This window comes from Antechinus flavipes, chromosome 3, assembly GCF_016432865.1.
Source record: "Antechinus flavipes isolate AdamAnt ecotype Samford, QLD, Australia chromosome 3, AdamAnt_v2, whole genome shotgun sequence".
Lineage (NCBI taxonomy): Eukaryota > Metazoa > Chordata > Mammalia > Dasyuromorphia > Dasyuridae > Antechinus > Antechinus flavipes.
The window spans coordinates 544,612,609-544,634,667 of record NC_067400.1 but is presented as its reverse complement, the minus strand read 5'-3'; the positions used below and the strand labels follow the sequence as shown (position 1 = coordinate 544,634,667).

General features: G+C 35.8%; 1 protein-coding gene across 2 annotated transcripts in view; it reads right to left on the bottom strand.

The window, feature by feature from the left end:
* Positions 1–20,016, bottom strand: part of RNASEH2B (ribonuclease H2 subunit B) — a 79,689-nt gene extending 59,673 nt beyond the window's left edge. The window contains exon 1 of one of the 2 annotated variants that reach the window (XM_051987370.1): positions 19,774–20,016. In XM_051987370.1, the coding sequence (XP_051843330.1) occupies positions 19,774–19,837 (64 nt within the window). In that variant the 5' untranslated portion in view covers positions 19,838–20,016. The remainder of the gene's footprint in view (positions 1–19,773) is intronic. The other variant, XM_051987369.1, reaches the window with a different exon arrangement.
* Between the last annotated feature and the right edge of the window lie 2,043 nt (positions 20,017–22,059).

Here is a 22,059-nt window from a genome sequence, read left to right as displayed (position 1 = left end):
GATTTAATAATCCTTCAATAATTGTAGTCTTTGATAATTGGTTTCCTTAGTAATCCTATGTATTTTATTTTGTGCCTTTAAAAACCTTATTCCAAGAAGTTCAGAGATTTCACCAGGCTGCCAAAGGAGTCCATGAACACACACAAAAAGTTTACGAACCCATTTTAAATGTTTTTTTCTTACAAAGGGCAAGAAGCTAGATTCAAGATTTTTTGTTAATAGTGGAGAAACTGATCTCTCACCAGCAGCTAATGACCCAACATTCTCAACAAAGTTCTATCTTCCATGGATCTGGATGTCTACATCTAATTCATACTATAACCATTTCCTAAGATGCAAAGGGACTGCTTCCTCTCTGACTGAGCTCTCTGTAAAGCTCTCCTTGTAAACGTCCCTTATCTTTCACTGCTCATGAGCCTCCAGCAGCCATCTGCCAGCAGTGCCCAATCTTCAATCTGCTCCCTTTCCAAAACACCAAGACATTGGAACCAAAAAACAAAACAAAACCAAAAAACCCTAGACAAACGGATGACTATTTTTCTTGACACGAGAACTATAACGAAAATGTGTATTTGTGTGTAATAAGGATAACAACTGTGTCAAGTGAGAAACAAATGTTAAATTCCATTTCATACAGCCTGAATCTCATTTCCTGCATTCACTTCACTCCAAAAACCACAGCTCAAAAGCTCTGCAGTGTAAAACCTGTTCTGACATGGCTACTGGCTACTTTCCCCTAACGTCAATATCCCAGGCTCAGGACTGCTACCCACCCCAGACCTGGCCTTCAGGGACTACAAAGTATACAGAGGAAGAGTTAGATGGATAGATAAATACATACATACATAGATAAATGCATGGGAAGAAATATATGTATACACACACACTCATATATAAAATCCACTTGAGCCTTGCAACAATCTCTATATGGCAAGGGTTTTTAACATGTAGCTTCCAGAAATGTTAACCTTTCAAATGTCTGTGTGTGTGTGTGTATAAGTGTATACAGACAAGAGTATATATAGTAAATATTAGAAGTGTGTATACATACACACATATATATATACACAAGCATACACACATGTTATACAATATCATATAGCTAGATAAATCACTGTATTTCAATATAATTGTTTCCTTTGTAATGCTATCCAGTATTTAGCAAAGTTCCTGGCATATAGCAGGCACTTAATGCATGTTTTTTGATTATTTTATATTATGCATTTTAAAATACTCTGGGAAAGGGGGCACAGACCTCAGACTATCAAAGGGAGTTTATTAAATAAGTTTATCTCCATCTTTTCACAGAAGAGGCTAAGTGATTGTCCACAGTCATAATTAGAAAGTATCAGAGGTAAGATCTTAACCCAGTTATCCCTGAGGACTAACTTAATAAGCCATCCACTATGGCTCCCTCTCCCCCAATTGTCTATGACAAGAAACTTCATTGTCCTGAAACTTAAAAAGGGGAAAATATAATTTATACTGAAGTACAGAAAAGAAAGCATAGGTTTAATTCTCAACTCGGGTCTCTTCTCAAAAGTGGTGTTTTTTTTTTTTTTTTTTTTTGTTAAAGTATAACTCTTCTTTAAAGAAATGCAGTTTGGGGGTGTTTTTCAGTTCACTTTGATAAGAACGTATTTATCAATTAATGAAAACTCAGATTCTTCAGTTTGGCAGGTCCTTTCAGCCCTCTCCTGAGGAACACAAAAGTTTCTCCATATCATGTAAAAGTTAAGAGTCACTGGAGTTCTCCAATGCTGGCTGCCACCTCTGCCAAGGATCCTTATGGCTTGGCAGCCTTGGCCATTGCTCATGACCCTGTCTGATTTTTGGCACATATAAGTTTAGCTCAGAAAACATGCCAACTACTCCAGAGAAGAAAAAGCAGTCTCCCCTGGAACAGTTCATTTTCTTTTCAAACAACACACAAAGGATTTTCAGATTCCTTAAGAAAGTTCCAATGAAAATAAGAAGTGTGACCTCTTTATTTTTAAGATTATCATTACTATGTTTACTGCAGTCACTCACATCGAAGCAGATCGGGGTTACATTCTGATTCAAGACTTCTTTAGTATTAAAATAGATTCAGACCTGTGCTTCTCTCCAGTCCTATCATTGAGATACGTGATGGAAACAGGAGGGCACACTCAGATAATGCATGCAAGAGAAATCAGCCTAATCCTCATATTACATGCAGGAATGTTAATTTAAGTAATGACTAGATGCTTTCCCCTTTCCCAAAGTATCAGTGCTGCCATCAAATACATCTGGGTCACTTTTCTTGCTTTGGGGATTTGAAGGAGTTGAATTCTTCAAAGATTATATGAGGCACAGCATTTTCAGAGAGAAAAAAAAATTTCCAAAGAAAGAACTCATCCTCATATAACTGGTAAATACATACAGCAAAAGACAACCAAAAAAAGAAAAGAAACAAACAAAAAAAATTCTTCTCCAAAGTTTAGAAGTTTTGCTGTTCAGAGTAAAAGTCAAGAGAGAGAGAGAGAGAGAGAGAGAGAGAGAGAGAGAGAGAGAGAGAGAGAGAGAGAGAGAGAGTGTGTGTGTGTGTGGTGAAGGACAGGCAAAAATCTTACTCACTTGACTGAAAACAAAATTGATATTCTACACTAGCAAATGTGGAGGACATCAAACGTATCCCAATCTCACCCACAACAATAGGGATGTGCTGCACTGACAAATAAATGGAGATGGATAATATTTAATACAGCAGAAGATAAATTATATTTTTAAAATCATGGAGCATGAATGTAGCTGATCCACTCTTTGAAGCTCTAAAGAGCAAATGAAATTTATATAAAGCACTTAGCAAAGTGCATAACACATAGTAACCACTTATTTCCCAATAGGAAATAGTAGGCACTTATTTCCATAACTGGTTTATTTCTTCTCCCCCATTTCCCACTTCAATGAACCTTCTAGAAAAAAGTTCTCAAAGTATTTTGGAAACTCAAATATTGGAAAAATGTAGGCATGCATTAAAATTACCCATAGATTTCTGAGTTCCAGGAGCAGTAAGATGGAGGACTAGACATTTTCTGTGATTCTCATGACTTTCCAGATCCTTTCAAAAGAGAAATTATATGCCCAAAATAAAAGCAAGAGCTTGAGCTCTTGAGCTGTCTCTGTGGGAAATCCAGAATTCAAAGGGAAGTTTAAAAAGAAAAGAAAAACCCTGTAAACTGATGCTCACTGACCTTAAGCTCTTAACAATCTTTACCCACTTACCATACTAAGGCAGAAGCTGTAAGGGCAGGCTCAAGGATCTGACAGGCTTACAACAAAACCCACCTTCACATCCCCATTCCCTTTCCTTCTTTCCTGGGCCACTTCAGACATCCCTAGTATGCAATGCAGTGAACAGCTGCAGCCCTGCAAGAGCAAATGCACGCTGAGGGCTGCAACCCCATAGCACAGGTGCTACAGAGTTCTGAAATGATGAGGCTAGGTGATGTGGTGAAGGTGCTGGGAAGGGGAGGCTGCATTCCACATCACTACACCTGAGGAAAGAAGCCCAACAATATCTAACTGAAGCCAGTTCTGATTACTCTAACATCACTTCAGGCAGAGCGTGAGAGAAATATTTTTTGGAAAGTGGTACAAAAACAAAAACTTTTAAAATGATGAATAGGACTAACTGAAAAGAAGGAGAAAGGGGAAATCTACTTCACAGAAAGAGAAGAAACACAGAAAAGAATTATACTAAAAAACAGGAAGAAAAAAGGAACTCACAAGCCAAACTTCAAGGGGTAAGAGGTAACAAATAAGAAAAAAGGATAAAGGATGAGGGAAAGAGAATCAGGGGAACAATAACACCTTAAAAATGCCAAAGATAAAATAACTGAAGGAACATAGTACTGTATTTATAGTGGGGAAGGGGGGAGAAATCATAGTTTGAAACATGTTTAAAAAATAAAGACATAAACAAAATAAAACAGAAAAGATAGAAAAAAATTTACTATGCATCAAAAAAGGAGTTGCAATCCTACTATATGATAAGGTAAAAACAAACATTCATAAAATGAAAAGAGATAAACAAGGAAATTATATTATGTTGAAAGGAATCAGACAAGAAATGAATACCAGTAAGTAATAAGCTTATATTATCCAAATGCCTTAGTATCTGAAATTCATAAAGGAAACATTTGAGCTTCAAGAAGACATAGCCAATTATACCCCAAAGAGATACTAAAGAAGGGAAAGGGACCTGTATGTGCCAAAATGTTTGTGGCAGCCCTGTTTGTAGTGGCTAGAAGCTGGAAAATGAAAGGATGTCCATCAATTGGAGAATAGTTGAGTAAATTGTGGTATATGAACGTTATGGAATATTATTATTCTATAAGAAATGACTAGCAGGATGAATACAGAGAGGACTGGAGAGACTTACATGAATTGATGCTAAGTGAAATGAGCAGAACCAGGAGATCATTATATACCTCAACAACGATACTGTTTGAGGATGTATTCTGATGCAAGTGGATCTCTTCAACAAAGAGATCTAACTCAGTTTCAATTGATCAAGGATGGACAGAAGCAGCTACACCCAAAGAAAGGACACTGGGAAATGAATATAAACTGTTTGCATTTTTGTTTTTCTTCTCCGGTTATTTGTACCTTCTGAATCCAATTCTCCCTGTGCAACAAGAGAACTGTTCTGTTCTGCACACATATATTGTATCTAGGAGATACTGTAACCTATTTAACGTGTAAAGGACTGCTTGCCATCTGGGGGAGGGGGTGGAGGGAGGGAGGGGAAAAATCGGAACAGAAGTGAATGCAAGGGATAATGTTGTAAAAAATCACCCTGGCATGGGTTCTGTCAATAAAAAGTTATTAAAAAAAAAAAAAAGAAGAAGACATAGCCAATAACACAACAACGACAAGACACTTTAATATCCTTCTCTCAAGTCTTGGAAAAACTTAACAGAAATATAAACAAAAGGAAAATATGGGATTAAACGAGTTGCTGGAAAAACTAAAATTAACAGATTTTAAATGGGACATCGTCTGAATAGGGTTCTAGTAGAACTTTTACAAAAATTGACTACATATTAAGATAGAGATATTGCAAATAAATGTAAAAAGACAGGGATAAGAAATGCATCCTTTTCAGACCATAATGCAATAAAAATTACTTGTTCACAAATAAAAGCTGCAACCCTAATAGAAAGTTAACAACAAAATCCTAAATAATGAGTCTAAAAACAAATCATGGAAATGATTAATAGCATATAAAAGAAAACAATAACAATGAAACAACACAATAAAAGTTCTGGGATACAATTAAAGCAGTCTTCAGTTGAACAATTACATCTTTACAAATATACATTAATAAAATAGAAAAGTGAAGATTAATGACCTGAAAATGCTTTTTAAAAAATTGGAAATGCAACAAATGAACCTAAAATGAGCACAAAAAGGAAATATTAACAATTTGAGGGGAAATAAACTGGTAACAAAAAAATCCCATAGAAAAAATTTAAAACTAAAAGCTGGTTCTTTGAAAAGATTAATAAAATTGACAAACTCTTAGCTAATCTGATTTAAGGAGAAAAGAGTAGAAAAATAAAATGAATAGCATAACAAGTGATCAAGGCAAAATCACAATACCTGAAGAAATAAAAAGAATAATAAGAATATACATGCTATGCTGTTTTATGCTAACACAACTGAGAACTCAAAAAAAAAAAAAAAAAAAAAGAACAGCTTTAAAAATATGAAATAGCCAAACCCAATCTTAGAAAAGGAAATAGCGCTTTTTTACATGAAAATTACCAAAGAAAACAATTTCTGGTCTTGATGGAATTTACAAGAAAATTTCAAAAGAACAATTAGTACATATGCTTCATAAATTATTTTCAAAAATTAAGAAACCAAGCATCATACCAAAATCCTTGAGACAAATATAGTTTTAATACCTAAACCAGGGAAAGAAAAAACACAGAAAGAAAATTACAGTCCAGTACCATTAATGAATATTAACTCAAAAATTTTAAGTGAAATCCTATCAAACACACTCTAGACACTGGTCCAAAAAATAATTCATTATGACCATGAAGAATTTGTACTAAGATGCAAAAGGGTTTTCAGCATTAGAAAAACAATCAATAATTATATTAAAAATTAAAACATGATATTCAATAGATTTAGAAAGTCTTTGACAAAGTACAAGTCTTCCATGCTTTTTAGCATTAAAAAAAAAAATTCTGCCAGATGGCTTTCTAGTTTTTCCCAGCAATTTTTGTAAATAAGTTTTTTTTCCTAAGCAATTTATGCTTTTCTATTTTTTCAAAAAGGGTTACTGAGTTCTATTGCCTAAATAGGATAACATAAAGGGACTTTTTTAATTTACAAAAAGCATCTATCTAAAAACTAAAGCAAGCATCATATGCCATGGGGATACACTAGAACCTTTTCCAATAAATATGGGCTTGAAGCAAGGATGCTCACTCTCCCCACTATTATTTGATATAATTCTGGAAATGGTAACAACAACAATAAGATAAAAGAAAGAAGTTAAAGGAACAAAGAAATAAAAAAAACCCTAGATGTAAGTAACTCTATTTACTGATAATATATCATGGTTTAATTGGAAAATTTTGGGGAACTAACAAAGATACAAATGAAGGCAATACTATCAGCAAAGGTGCAGGCTACAAAGTAAATCCTCAAAAAACACCATCTCTTTATAATGATAACAAAACACAAGAAACAATGAGAGAAATCCTATTCCAAATAGCTACAAAATGAATAAAGACTGGAGACTGATTTATCAAAGCACCCAAGAGACTTGTATAGATTCAATTACAAAATGATCCTTAAAGAAATAAAGAACAACTTAAATGGCTGCAGAAATGATGTACCTGGTCTTCTGGAAGATTCTGTTAAACTCATTTGGGAAGTATAAGTTTGGACAGGAGATTCCTAGATATTACCAAGTGTGCAACCTATTAATTTCATTTAATTGATGAGGAAATTAAAGCCCAGTGAAGTTAAACCACTTTCCTGCATTTTCCATTTCTTGGAACTTTAATCATTCTAGAAAATGTGGTATAAGATACAAAAACAAAAATGAAATAGTAGCTAACCTCAAGAAGCTTATATTCTATTGTGATCTTTGAAAGCAGAGAAAGACGTAGTAGAAAAAGCAAAAGGTTAAAGGTCAAGAACTTTGAGTTAGTGATCTGCTTATTCTTTAATGTGTGATTATGGTCAGTCATTTGATCCCCCTAAGCCTCAAATTACCCATTTGGAAAATAAGAATAATAATATAATGCTCAGCTAGCTAACCTCACAAGACTGTGAAAATGACCAAATGAAAAAATTTATATAAAAGTGCTTTGGAAAAGTCAAATATCTAGGACTATTAAGTACTTGGCATATAGCATGCATTGAATAAATACTTGTAAGATTTGATGACAGCCATTACTTTTAGGGGAAATCTACATCTCTGGGGCTCATTTCAAGAACTATACAAAATTAATCAATAAATATATTAAGGCTAAGGACCAATTATCTATACAAATGCACTTTGGTCTCCTATTCACAATCTGTCTGATATGATCATGGCTGATGAGAAAATTTTCATTCTAGGTTTAACCAGGCAAAGTCACAGTCAATTCATATTCCCCTCTCCAGAGCTTAAATTGTCATAGTGTCATACTGAGACAGACCCACAGTTCATTCAGTCCCCATACTCTCAATTGGTATCACCTGATACTTTGTGAGATGGAAGACCCTCATATCATCCTCAAATAACCCTTTGTTAATGGGTAATGGAGCTATCATGTATAAATTTACCTAAATTTACTTTGTATCTATTCCTTTATTCTAGCCTGATCAGTCCCTGAAAAGAAAAATCTCTGATTTTCCTAAAGCTACCACTTGTCAAGGGATGCCCTATCTCATCTATTTAATGGTTTTAAAGACTATGATTCCATCTTCACATTATATGAGCATTGAATCCTATATTTTTATGTTTTAAAAAATACTTATATGGGCATTTACTTGTGTTTGCAATAATTTTAGTTTCTCATCCATGAACCTTCTCTATGGTCAATGATGTCTTCTTTGAAATAGAATGCCCAAGATTCTAATTTTTGCTGTAGGTTTTTCTAACCCTAATGTCTTACTTTTTTTTTTTTTAATGTCTTACTTTTTCTCTGAATTATTGTAACTGCTAGAGTAAAATACTAATAAACACTGAAATAAAGGCAGAATAATGAACAGTAAAGACTGCAAGAACACTGAGATAGTCAAGTAGACCAAATAATTAAGAGATTAAAAACAAATAAACAAATAAAATACTAAAAAATTCAAAAACGCTGAGATTAAAGACATCCTGAAAAATGCCAGAACAATTCAGTATAAGATATAAAACATGATTTAAAAGTTTCCCCATGTGAAAAAAAATTTTGCTGGCTAGAATCTTAGCCATCCTGCAATCTGGTTTGCCTGATACTGTTAGATTTTCTCAGTACCTTGGTCAGCCACAATGGCCAGAAAGAAAATAGGCATCAGATCCTGTTTGGGCAGAAAACTGGATTCTTGCCACATATATCACCTTTCACCCAGGCATTCCATATTATTTTACCCAATAAGTAGTCCCTGGGCAGGAACCAAAACTCAATAAGAAAGCAAGTTAAATAAGCAAATTTAATGGAACATCTGAATATAGAAGCCAGAAATCCCAAGTCATCAAAGCTTCAGAATAAATACCTACTAACACATTCTTATATATGCATGCTAATGGAGAAAGACCTGCATATTTGGCATAATAAATAAAAATAAAAATAAATCTGCCCTTGCAAAACTTTCTTTTTTTTTTTAATTTTATTTTATTTAATAATAACTTTGTATTGACAGAATCCATGCCAGGGTAATTTTTTACAACATTATCCCTTGCACTCGCTTATGTTTCGTTTTTTTCCCCTCCTTCCCTCCACCCCCCCCCCCCAGATGGCAAGCAGTCCTATGTATGTTAAATATATTGCAGTATATCCTAGATATAATACATATTTCCTTGCAAAACTTTCAAACAACAAAAGTAATTTAATTGTTTTTTTCCCAGTCTGTTGAAAAAAGTCCAACTTTGCCAAAATGTCTTAAAGATAAATCAATCAATATTTTTATAGTGATTTGCAAAGAGCTGTGCAAACCTAAATATTTTTCAATCAAACAAGCAAAAGTTTTCTACTCTATTAAGAAAAAATGGAAATCTTTATCTGCCAGTCCATAGCACAGCTTATTTATCAGCAACTGTTTTGTGCAAGCCATACATTTAAAAACATGTTTTTAAATTTCGATCCCTTTGCCCCAGCTGAAATCACATGCCTTTTGTTCATAAAATCATTTAAGACTCCTAAGGTAAAGTTCATTAGGCATACACTATAAATTTAGACAAATGAAAAAATAAGTACTCATAATAATTTTTTAAAATCTTAAGAAATTTTAAAATTCTGATTTTTAATCATGTATAACAACAAAGTAGCATATGAATACAATCTCCAAGTAACATTAAAAAACCACTATTACATCAGAAGTTACAATTATAATCTGAAGGAAGTTATTTGCCACTTTCCTTTGAAAAGGAAATCAAACATTCTAGGAAGGAACTGACAAATTGCAACATAAAGAAATCAAGTGAATAAAAAGAAAAAGTGACCTAAAAAAAGAGACTTTTTAAGAATAAGGTATGATTCTATCTATTTCTAATGAATGACTAAGTATGGCAATATCCAAAGAAGCTTTTTAAATTCTTCTTCCTTTTAAAAGTCTATGATTTTAAATCATAGGTTCGCTCACATCTGGACTATTGCTTTCCTTTTATGAGTTCCAAATTTAATTAATCACTTATACATCAGAGATTACTTATACATCAGAGATTACAGAGAACAAACCACTAGGATGATGAAGAAACTCAAAAGTATGTCAGGAGAGCCTAGCTTCAAGGAAAATATAATCTTGTACCTCAAGAAAATCAAAGACAGAAAAAAAAAAAAAATTCCATTCCCTTTCCCCTCCAAACCTACTCTTCTTCTAGTCTCCCTTTTTACTGTCAAGAGAACCTTTATCCTACTCACTCAGGTTCACAACTCTGTGGTCACTTAAACTCTCCCCCACTTATAACCAATGTCCAGTCAGCCACCGAATCCTTTTATTTCTGACTCAACAGTGTCTTTTCTGTGTCCCTTGTTCTCAGCTACTCTCAGTTGAGGCCCTTATCATCTTGTCTGGATTACTGCCACAGACTTTTCACCAGCCTACCTGACTCAAGCACTTTTTAATTCCAACTTGCCATCCACCCAGATCCCATACGGATCCCCCCCAAAGTACAGCCCTGCTCACAGTGCCCACCTATTTGGTAAACTCCAATGGCTCCTTATGGCCTCCGCCAACTATAAAACTCTCCTGGGCATTTCAGGCTCTCCATAAATCCTTTCTACTCTTCCAATCTTATCTTAATTCTCTCCACATTCTCTGTGACTCAGTAACCATGGGCTCCTTGCTAGGAGCTATCTCCTAGTGCAACACCCCACCAAGCTATTCCCTAGGCCTGGAATTCTTTTTCTCCTCCTCCCTGCCTCCCTTCAAGTCCCAACTATAATCTCACCTCCCCTAAGAAATATTTTTAAGGACAATTTTTTGTTTTTATGCAGTTGTTTGAATGTTATCTCCTTCAGCACACTGAGCTTCTTGACAGCAGGATCTATTTTTTGCTTTTTTTCTTACATACAGCACATAGTAGGTGCTTAATAAATTCTTTCTGGCTTGACTTGTTTAATATTTTTAGATTTTTCCAAACTGGTTCCTTCCTACTTTTCCTTGTCAATTTATACTTTACTGTCCTTTTCTCACTCTATATTTCTATAGCCCAGTAATAGACTCTGTTTACATTATAACTAGCTTAAGATTTAAGACATTCATGCAATTATAATACCAATAATAATAGAATTCATAGAGTTTTCAAAGGGCTTTGTAAATACTATCTATTTTATTCCTATAACAATCTCAGGAGGGAGATTCTATTCTTAACTCCACTTTCCAGATAGGGAAACTAAGGCAGCCACAGAAGAGGTAATTTGCCTAAGCTCACTCAGCTAGTGTCGATGGCTAGATTTGAACTTGGGTCTTCCTGACTCCAAGTTCAGGTGATGAACTGAAGCTCCAGGTGATGAATATTTTCTGGTTTTGTTCTTACCACAACTACTCATGAAAATTATGTATTAAATCATAAAGGATTATGGTTTGCATCAGTAACTAGAACCAAAGCAATCTCAGATTTTTGAAGCATAATATGCCCTTTATATGCACTGCGTATGCACCAGTATGGATGTTTAAGTGACAAAAGGTATGGTAAGACAGAAATTCAGAGGAAAGCTATAAGGACTAGTATGGTCAGGAGAAACTGCAGGTAATAAATAGGACCTAACCTGAAACTTGAACAATGGGTAGGATACAGAGACAAAAAAGGAATTAGGCTGGTTTTCAGAGAGGTAGAGGAACTAGAGACCAAACTGCCAACTTTCACTGGATTATGGAGAATGCTAGAGAGTTCCAGAAAAACATCTACTACTGCTTCATTGACTACACTAAAGCCTTTGACCATGTGGATCACAACAAAATACGGCAAGTTCTCAAATAGAAAGGAGTACTAGATGATCATCTTATTTATCTCCTGAGGAAACTATTTAAGTCAAGAAGAAACAATTAAGAAAGAACATGGAATAAATGACTGGTTTAAGACTGGAAAAGAAATACAAAAAGGCTATACACTGTCACCTTACCTAACTTATATGCACACTATATCATGCAAAATGCCAAGCTGGATGAATCAAAAGCTAAAATTAAGACTGACTAGAGAAATAGCAACAATCTCAGACATGCAAATGATACCACTCTGATGGCAAAAAGTGAAAAGGAATTTAAAAGCTATGATAAGGACAAAAGAGAAGAGTCTAATAGCTGGCCTGAAGCTTAACATTAAATAAACAAAAACTAAACCCATGGCAACTGGTCCTATCACTTCCTGACAGAGGGAGGAGAAATGAAAGCAGTGTCAGATTTTTATATTCACTGCTAAGATCACTGCAGATGGAGACAGCAGTTATGAAATTAAAAGATACATTCTCTAAAAGGAAAGGTAAGACAAAGCCAGACAATATACTAAAAAGCAGAGACAGTACCTTGGCCACAAAGGCTCGTATGATCATAGCTATGGGTTTTTCCAGTAGCAATGTATGATAGTAAGAGTTGGACTATAAGAAAAGCTGAGTGCCACAGAATCAACACTTTCAAATTGTGGTGCTGGAGAAGACTTTTGAGAGTCTCTTAAACAGTAAGGTTTTCAAATCAGTCAATACTTAAAGGAATTAATTCAGACTACTCATTGGAAGATCAAATACTGAATACTCTGGATATATAATGAGAAGGTAGGACTCATTAGAAAAGACTCTCATAAAGAATGAAGGCAAAAGGAAAAGGGAATGTCAGAGAATGAGATGGATAGACTGTGTCATGAAAACAATGAAAATAAGTTTGAACAGACTTAATGAGATAGTGGAGGAGGGCCTGGTATGCTATGGTTCATGGATTCATAAAAAGCTCAACACAGCTGGATGATTCAACAACAACAAAATAGATATAAACATGGATACAAATGATGTATAGCTATACATAGTGGGTTCTGAGAACAATAAGACTAAACTGCATAATCTAAGGTTTTTCATCAAGAATTTTCTTTTTGGAAAATATGTTAGCTTAGGTAAGTAAGGTGAGGGCAAACTATGAAGGACCTTAAATGAAACTGGACTTGGAGACTGGACTTTCTACTGAATCCAAGAGGAAACAAGGAGATTTTTGAACAGAAAAGCATCACAATGAAGGTGGTATTTCTAAAATTGTATGTAACAGAGAATGGACACAAAGAGACTAGTTAGCAGGCTACTGGAGCAATCCATATGCTGAATACTTATATATATATAGTGACAAAGAGAATGAAGATAAGGTAAATAGAAAAGACACTTCTAAGAAATGTAAAGAGACTCTCCAAAGATGAAGAAAAAAAATTAAATTCTAGAGATCATGTTTTTTTTATGCCTCAGCACTGGAAAGCAATGAATAAGTTTTTTAAAATGTGTTTTTAATTTAATTTTTAAACTGAAATGTGAAATTTTATTAGGGTAAGAGAGTAAAGATGAAATATTGCACATACAGCTCCAGCTTTCTCCCCCTCAAAATCAAGGCTTTTATAATAACTGTTCATCTTTCTTTCCTATAATCTTTTCTTCCTCGGGGAAAACAACAACAACAAAAACAATGTGAGAATTATTAGTTCTAACTCATAAATGTCCCAGTATCTTTTGAATAATGACTAGCAGGACAGAAGATCAGGTTCCAGAAACTGTCTGATTACACCAATTGGCAGATGATTAGTCAATCAACCACAGAGCACAGTCAAGCATAGAGACAGCCAGATATAGTGGCCATCAGAGGAAGGTCAATCCTCTAAAAATCTAATAAAGAAACAAAGCCAGAATCAAGCTGCATGTGGAAAATCTGAGTGAGCTCCATACTTAAAGAATCAGACTTCCACATTGTTGCTTATACCATACTAGATAGAATTTAACTGAAACTGAAATCCAAGAAATTTAGCACAATTATTCAAAATTTATCTAAAAACAATCCTGGAAAAGAATAACTGAATTTTCTCTTGATGACCACAGACAATACTGCAACCCTAAACCTATTATAATAATCTTGTTTCTTCTTTGAAGGCAAAAGAATGCCTTCATCACTTAGACATATTTTATACAAAGTTTACATTTTTACAAAGAATAAGAATACTATTCATATCTACTTTATGATTCAAAATGTTTGACTGCAAGATTATTGTCCTTTTTAGGATCAGTGAGAAGTTAAGTAGATTTATAGTATTGCTTCTTATCCAACAAACTAAAGTTATTATTAAATTTTTAAAGGAGGTATTTTAGATTTTTTTTAATCAAAAGGCTGCATATATACATTATAATCATAAATAACAAAAATTACTGTTTTCACAAAAAAGTCAAGAAGGAAAATAAGCTTCTCTAAAATTTGATCGATGGATTCATAGCATTAGAGATGAGAGAGTTTTGAGATCATCTAGGTCACCTTTTAGAATTGAATAAACAGGCTCAGAGTATTAAAGTAATAAAGTTTCAATAGTAGAGTCAGCATCAGAACTCAAAATCTGTAATCAGGTCCTTGGACCTTTTTCTAACTTCCATACTGACTATCAACTAGAATGTATTTCAACTCTTATGACCCCTCTGGGGGGTTTTCAGCAAAAATATTGATATGATTTGCCATTTCCTTCTTTACCTCATTTTACAGATTAGAAAACTGAGAAAACCACATTAAATAGCTTGCAAAAAGTCTGAGGCCAAATTTGAACTCAAGAAAAATAAGTCTTCCTATCTCCACATCTGGCATTCCATCCCCTATGCCACAATTATTTATTAAATTTCTACTGCGTGCCTGTCATTGTGCTAGGTTATGGGAATACAAATATACTGAGTGAAACAATCCTATAGCCAAAAATTTAACATTCAAACAGGGGAGACAATAAAGTTATATGTAAGTACATACAGAATTTTTTTAATCGTTTCAAATTGCTTTCATACTTACTATTCTAGTCATTTGCATAACACCAGAGAAACAGGAAGTTCTTTTATTATTTCAATTTTCAAATGGAAAAACTGAGGCATAAAGATATTAAGCAAGCATTTGTTCAAGTACTTTTGGTTATTGGCCTAACCAATAACAAAAATCTGTATCCTCAGGTCATTGCTATTCTTACTAGAGTATATTCCTCCCTTAAGAGTTAACTATCTCACTTTGAAAAAATATATTTAAATTTTTAGTACTCCTCAAGAGAACAACCTTATGTAAAACACACACACACACAACCTTAAAGTCAAATTACTTCATTTCAAAATTCTTCTTTAAGGCTATGCACTACATATCCATTCACTCCAACAGATTTACTTAGCTCATTTGACCTGAGTGAATTTCTATGGCGGTGCACCCAACATCTGTAATAGTTACACCCACCAATGCCTCCCAAAATTTAAGTACTGCTCTAAATAGCCCACTCTTCTGAGATGGATTTTCACAGGTTGGTATGTTTTTTTAAAAGGCAGATTGAACTAGATTTTTCATCCCTAATATTCAACGGATTCTAAAAGGGACATCTTTACTAAAGATGAGAGAAATTCTCAGCTTAACCACGATGAGTCTATGATCCTATGACCCAGGGAGGCTTCATGCTTCACTCTCCATACTCAGGTCTGTACCAACAAACTACAGCTGTTAGCAGTTGAAGATAGGTCCCAGGGGAAGCTATAATAAACATGACCCAAACATCTGTTATCTCCAGAGGAGCAAGAATAGCAAAGAAGGATGGAAAACTACAGCTACATTCCTACTAGCAGAGATATGACAATCCATTATGGAAACGGATCCATTTGCTAGTAGGCATATGTAGCTGGAAATTGTCCAGCGGGACCTGGACAATTGGAGGAAATATTTAGAGCCATTCAGAGCAAAAAGTATTACTACTTCTTTCTATAAACAGGATCATACTCAAATGGGAAACTCATCTGCTATCCTTCTCCATATAGATTATTTAAAGTCAAATTTCTGAAAGCCTGAGTATCATGTATCTTTGCCTGGGTCTTATGTGGGCATATCAGGGAATAGAATGAAAGGAAAAGACTCTTGTATTCCCTTGGAGAATCTTCAGATTCTCCAGATTCAGAAATTCTAGAGATGCAATTTAAAAAAAATGTATTTGTCAATGTAATTCATCCTGACAGTGGAAGGACACAAAACTGAGAATCTAAGTCCAGGAGCATACATTTTCAAACAGTAAGACACTTAGCCTTAATTTCCATTGTCAGGTGGAGATAAGACCACTACTTATTTCAGGGAGTTCTAGATAAGGAGTCTTTATAAAATTTAAAGTTTTAAAAAATGAGTAACATTATGTGGCAGTCTTTGATTTGTTTTGAAATTATAAGTAAAGATGGAGATGGATGACTATTTGTTGTGTTTTAGTAATTTAAATATTTGCACTGCTAATAAGCTTCTTCCTAATTCTATTTACATTTCAGTTTCAGTCTCCATATTTCCCAGTAACTGGACTGGGCTGATTAGTTCATTGGAGGATAAATGTTTTGTATATAATTTTTCATTAATTAGTACAATCTGCTACATTCAACAAAGTAATTCTATTAAGTTTTACAGCAATTTAAAAACAAATCTCATTGGAGCTAGTTAGCTAAAAGTGTCTTTTTCTTTCCTCAGCTAATTTATCACATAATCCATCCACAGAAAAACTCTAACATACTTTTCCCAGGATTTGTCTTAGAAGATGCCGCATTATTATTTACTTATTATTAATAATGCTCTATTTTGGCCAATCATTAGCAAGGGATAAACATAGGGGATATGTAAAATTCCAATTTTGATTAGCAGATCCTCAACCTCAGTCCTAGCCCAAGCACTAGCTCTTTAACTGAAAACTGGTCTCAAAAGCCTGTAGATGGCAGTAAAAGCTGGGCTGGGAGACAGAATAAAATAATTTTACTTAAATATTGACAGAACTCTGATCTGGCAACAAAATTTCCTCATCTGCTCCTTTAACAGTTTTCCAAAAGAGTTAATACAAATCAAACTGAAACACTCTTTAAAACATAAATCAAATTGTGACTTCAGAGAAATTTTGTTTTCTTTTCTTTTCTCTTTAAAGGGCTATGATAAAGCCTTGTCTATAAGGAGTATATTAAGCTCTGGTGGTGCTAGATCTGTATCTGTCTGTTTACTTTATCAGATGCCTGGACCCAAAGAAAGCATGACAGTATAGGGACCGGATTTGCTACTAGGAACTTCCTGGTGGGGAAAATCTCTATAGCAGGGCAGGTGGACATCCTTTCCACAATTTAGAGACTTAGAGAATTGTTTATGTCAATGATATCCAACAGGTAGCTCCCACCTCCAAGTAAGGCCATAGCCAGATCAAAATGTAATTGGGAAATTTTAACAAAATAAAAATACAACAGAATATACATGTTAATATGTGGTTTTCTAAGTCAGTGTGGCCAACGGGGATCCTTTGATAATGCTGATTTAGAGTATTAGAAGTTAATACCCAGGAACACTCACAGGGACAGGATGTTGTGAGAGAGGATACATGAACCTAGACTTTTCTGGCTTTTCACTCTACTCACTATTCAAGAAAAGGAATATTTTGACTAAAAACTGAAACTGAGTCTTCACCTAAATGTTACACATTTGAGAATTAACAAATGTACTTTCAGCTCCACAGATTAGAGTTCCCATACTAAAATTTTTAAAACTGGTGTGACTGCAGCAAAAGGAAAGATGGAAATCTTCAAGTCTTAAGTTCTTCAAGGCCTTGACCTAAATAAAATTCTTAAATTTTATATGAAATACTTGACTATCCACAAATTTCTATTATGTCTCCTTTGCACCTCAGTGCTCTAATCTATATAATCTTACAAACACTGTTAGATTGTTCCTTTTTGTGCAAACTTTTTTTGCCATCTACCATATAAAATGTTTCAGTTTCCTGGGGTTTTGCCAACCACTTCATCACCAACTTAAATTTACTACTAAAATGGATGTACTTACTGAGGCTCAATCTCTAAACTACGTATAGTGAGCAACGTGCTTCACTCTCATAAAATGTTATATCATTAAAATTACCATCGCATAAAAGAGCAACAGAACTTTTGATTTCCAACCAATACTTTCAAACTTCCCATCACAATTTCACTTGCTCATTCTCTCCAAGGAGCAGAATTCCAACTTCCAACTTCAATCCTTGGAAGGACCAGACATTGAAAGGAATGCCCACCTCAGTGTATTTCTAAGGACATTGCAAAACTAGGTATTTTAAACAACTCAAATCCTAGCCTCATCAGAAACACAGAACTTTATGTCAAAGCTAAAGTGTGGATTTGTTCCTTATCTCCAAAACAAGCCAATTCAAGTTAACAGGCCAGCTCATAACAGTCCAGAATAAGAGGGGTTCACCGGAGGGAGGGAAAAAAAAAGAGAGATTTTGAAGCCAACAACTATACTTCTAAAAAGCCTGAAGTGCAACCTGAGACAAATGAAATCTATCACATAAAATTTTAAAACACAAAAGCAACAAGATAAAGTTTCTAACTTTACCCCCATTATTTAGAAACCTTTCTATAGCCTAATAAAGGAAACAGACCCTTTTCTCTCCTCCCTCTCCCAATAAAAAAAAAAGGGAATCAAAATCAAGAAGTCCAGTTTTTCACTTCCTTTTTGTTTTTTAAAAGTACTAAATATATCTCTACAGCACCCAACAAATATTTTGATATATGTGTGTATGTAGGTATATGTATACATACACATACACACACAAATATAATAAAACCTTTCTAGGGATCAGTTTCCTCATCGGCAAATCGAGAAGTGGTGCTAGTGATTTCCAGCTCTGATTGTCATCTGTCTGATTGTGCAGATGGGATTCAATGCAAAGGAAACATTTTTGTACTACTTAAAGAAAGGGGCCTACTTCATCACTTGAAGCTTAACTTCTCTAAGCTTCAAGTTTCAGCATCTGTAAAATGCGTCCTTACTCCTGGGACTTGTGTCTAGGATTAAATGAAATAGGAATAAATTAAATAGGATTAAATTAAATTTAAAAATTAAATGAAACTATAAGCTTCAAGGTAGTATACAGGGTGTCTTAAGAATTAGTTTGCCTGTAAGCTATGTCTTGAATACTCTTGGGATACATATGTACAAATGCCAACTATTATTGCCATCATCATAGATCACATAGGAGACAATAAACGTTGCTCGAACTGGATCAAAATGTGAATTTGCTCCCATTTGGTTATAGTTCTGGTTTTAGTAATCTAATAATAATAACAATCTAATAGCCCATATAAACCAAGAAGGATCCAACTGCAATTCGCCTTCTTGTTTCTGCACCAATGACAGGGAAACATGGCACAAAAATGGCAATGAAAGCGATGGCTATTTCAAAGTGGGATTTCGTGCAAAAGTGTTAAGGCAATGGTGCCCATCTATTAAATGGGTTGAATTATAATAAACTACCAGAATTAAAGCAGTCTGAGGGTAGGCACTTCGTCTCACCAGATGGAATCTCTCCTCCTTAGCACTGCTCTGAACACAGCCTTTAGTACAAAAATGCTTTTTGATTGACGGGCACAGAACCATTTCTAGAGGGAAGCCTAGGAAAGCAACGATTGTCAGCAGAGGGGCATTAAATTTGCATCTTTTCAGGACGACGAGGCGACCTGACCCGTGCTGAGGGAAGTATTTCCCTCCTTCCCAGCCTCACTCTCCACCTTGGGATCCTCAGTACTGGGGAGCTTTTGGAAATGCGCAGAGAAGGAATTCCCGAGGGCCCAAGGTGCAGACAGCAGGGGCTGAAGCTCCGCCTCTTTTCCCGGGAAACTTCCAAACAAATCCCAGGGAAGGGAATGCCCGGCAGCAGTGCGCGCGCCCAGAGAAGCTCGCGCAGTCGCACGGGGGCCGGGGCCGGGCTTGGGGGGTAGGGGGAAGGGAGAAGGTTACAACCAAATCCAAACCCTTGCACTCGTGCTCCCGCTTCCCCGCCCGCCCTTCCCTCTCCTCCCCAACCCGGCCAAGTGGGTGGAGGCCAGCAACTGCTTTCGGGTCTTTTACCTGGTGCTACGAGCACCCACTGATCGCAGTGAACTTCTGCCGGCCTCTTCTTGTGAGAGAGCATGTTAGTCACCTTCTCCCCGAGAGACTCAAGCTCATTTACAGCCCAGCGCTCTCTCCCCCACACTACAGGCACTTATTAGCCTTCGGTTTGATCCGCCGGGCCAGGATACAGGACTAGGTTAGCGGATCCCTGGAAAAAAACCTAATACAATCGAAAAATGGCGGGAGAAAGGAGCTATTCCGGTGTTCCCCCCCTCGGGGCGGGGCCACAGTTGGAGGCGGAGCGGGGCGGGAGGAGGAGGGCGGCTTAGTTACTTCTAGTTTTAGGCGCGAATCGGGCGGAGAATGTGATTTTCATGATTTTGTAACTATGGTAGCTCTTTTGAGCGCCAAGCTAAGACAAGAGTTGTAAAGCTGCAGCTCTATGGAAAACAATAAGGCCGGAAGGAGTCGCTGCTACACCCCTTCCCTTTGGCAAAGGTGGTAGAGGCCAAGCTGGAGCTCTGGGCCGGGAGGGAGCGCGCTCCGCCAGGCCCGGAAGCCGCGCTGTAGCCTGCGGTCCGCTAGCTGAGCTCCAGGCTCCCTAGCTGCTAATGAGGGGAGCAAGGTGGCAATGAACGAGCAAGTCAGACCGGGGCCCAGCAGCTGGCGCCCGCCAGGAGCTAAGTCAAGTTACGGGGTCACTTGGAGAAAGCGGGCAAACTTCGGGGTCCTCCGTTTCTGAGTGTGGTTTTCCGAACCTCTTGTTTGGGAGCCTAAGTGTTTGTGGTCATCACCATCAACAATACACGTATATGGGGCATTTAGCTGACCCAGTAGATAGAGGATCTGGCCTGGAATTAGGAAGATCCGAATTCAAATGTGACCTCATATACGTAACTATTTATTCTTATCTAGCCTGAATCACTGAATGAGTATTCACAAACTGAGACTGAATAAGGATCTGAATTTAAAAAGCCCTCCATCTCCCATTGCCTTTCTCTGGGAAAGGAACTGGGAAAGGAAATGGCAAATCACTTCAGTCTTTGCCAAGAAAACCCCCAAATGGATCAGGAAGAGTCTGATCAACTGAATGACAAACTATACTTGCATGCATACATACACATGTATCTATGTACATGTACATGTATGTATGTAAATGGTTTTATAACCCTTAAGCAAGAGTTCTTAACCTGGGATCCATGAACTTTGTGTGTATATATGATGTATAGATAGATACATGTATATGTATACACATATACATATATGCTACATATATACACATTACGTTTTTTAAGCAAAAGTTCTTGAGTCCTGTGAACTTTTAAAATGTGTATATATATATAAAGTTACATATTTGTGTATATGTGTATGCATATATATAATACATTTGTGTACTTATATATGCAATCATATTTCTGTATATTGACTTCTATTATAACTGATTTTCTTTGTAGTCCTATACATTTAATTTTAACCATTAACAAATATTCTGAGAAGGGGTTCATAGGCTTCACCAGACTTACTAATATTTTGCTTTGTTTTTCTGAGACTTGAACTCCAAAAAAAGAAAACTTTCACCTGCTTTGGGTTTTTTTGACCTAGGGTTGTTTGTTCTTTCTTGGGCACCCACATGGCCTTCTGTCAGGAGGCCATATTATATTGATACTGGATTTAGTAATGGGTTTTTAGCCCTACTGAAAGCTCAGAACTCCTGAACTCAATTGACCTTAGGTTTCCCTTAAGAGCAGAGATTACAAGACTTTTCACTAGCTTCAGAAAAAAAGTTCTGAAGTTCCTAGAATCAATTTAATTCAGTTCAAAAGGTATTTATTAAGCACCTACTAAGTACAGAACACATTGCTAGAAATAAAAGATAAAAACAAAAACAGTTTCTGAGTCATGTGCACAAATGGTAAATATAAAATAATTTCTCAAGGCCTGAAGGGTATAGAAGGGGAAGTTTCAATTGACAAGGATAAGGAAATACCCTACTAGAAATGTAGAAATTGGAATGTATGTTGTATAGAAGGCTCCACTTTCCAGCTGGCAACTTTTTAACTTTGGGAAAGTCGGTTAAACTTGTGAGCCTCAGTGTCCTAACTCACAGTACTGTGAAACAAGCAGTTTGAAATAACTGCTAAATGAAAGACTGGCACATTGGTCCTCTCTGGAAGGGAAAATAAAAGAATCAGTAAAGTTGGTTTTATCATGTACTCAAAAGCAAAAAGAATTATCGTTGCTCTGGGCACCTAGTCATTCCATTGTGCAGTACTCATGATGAGCATAAGTAAAAAGACCACT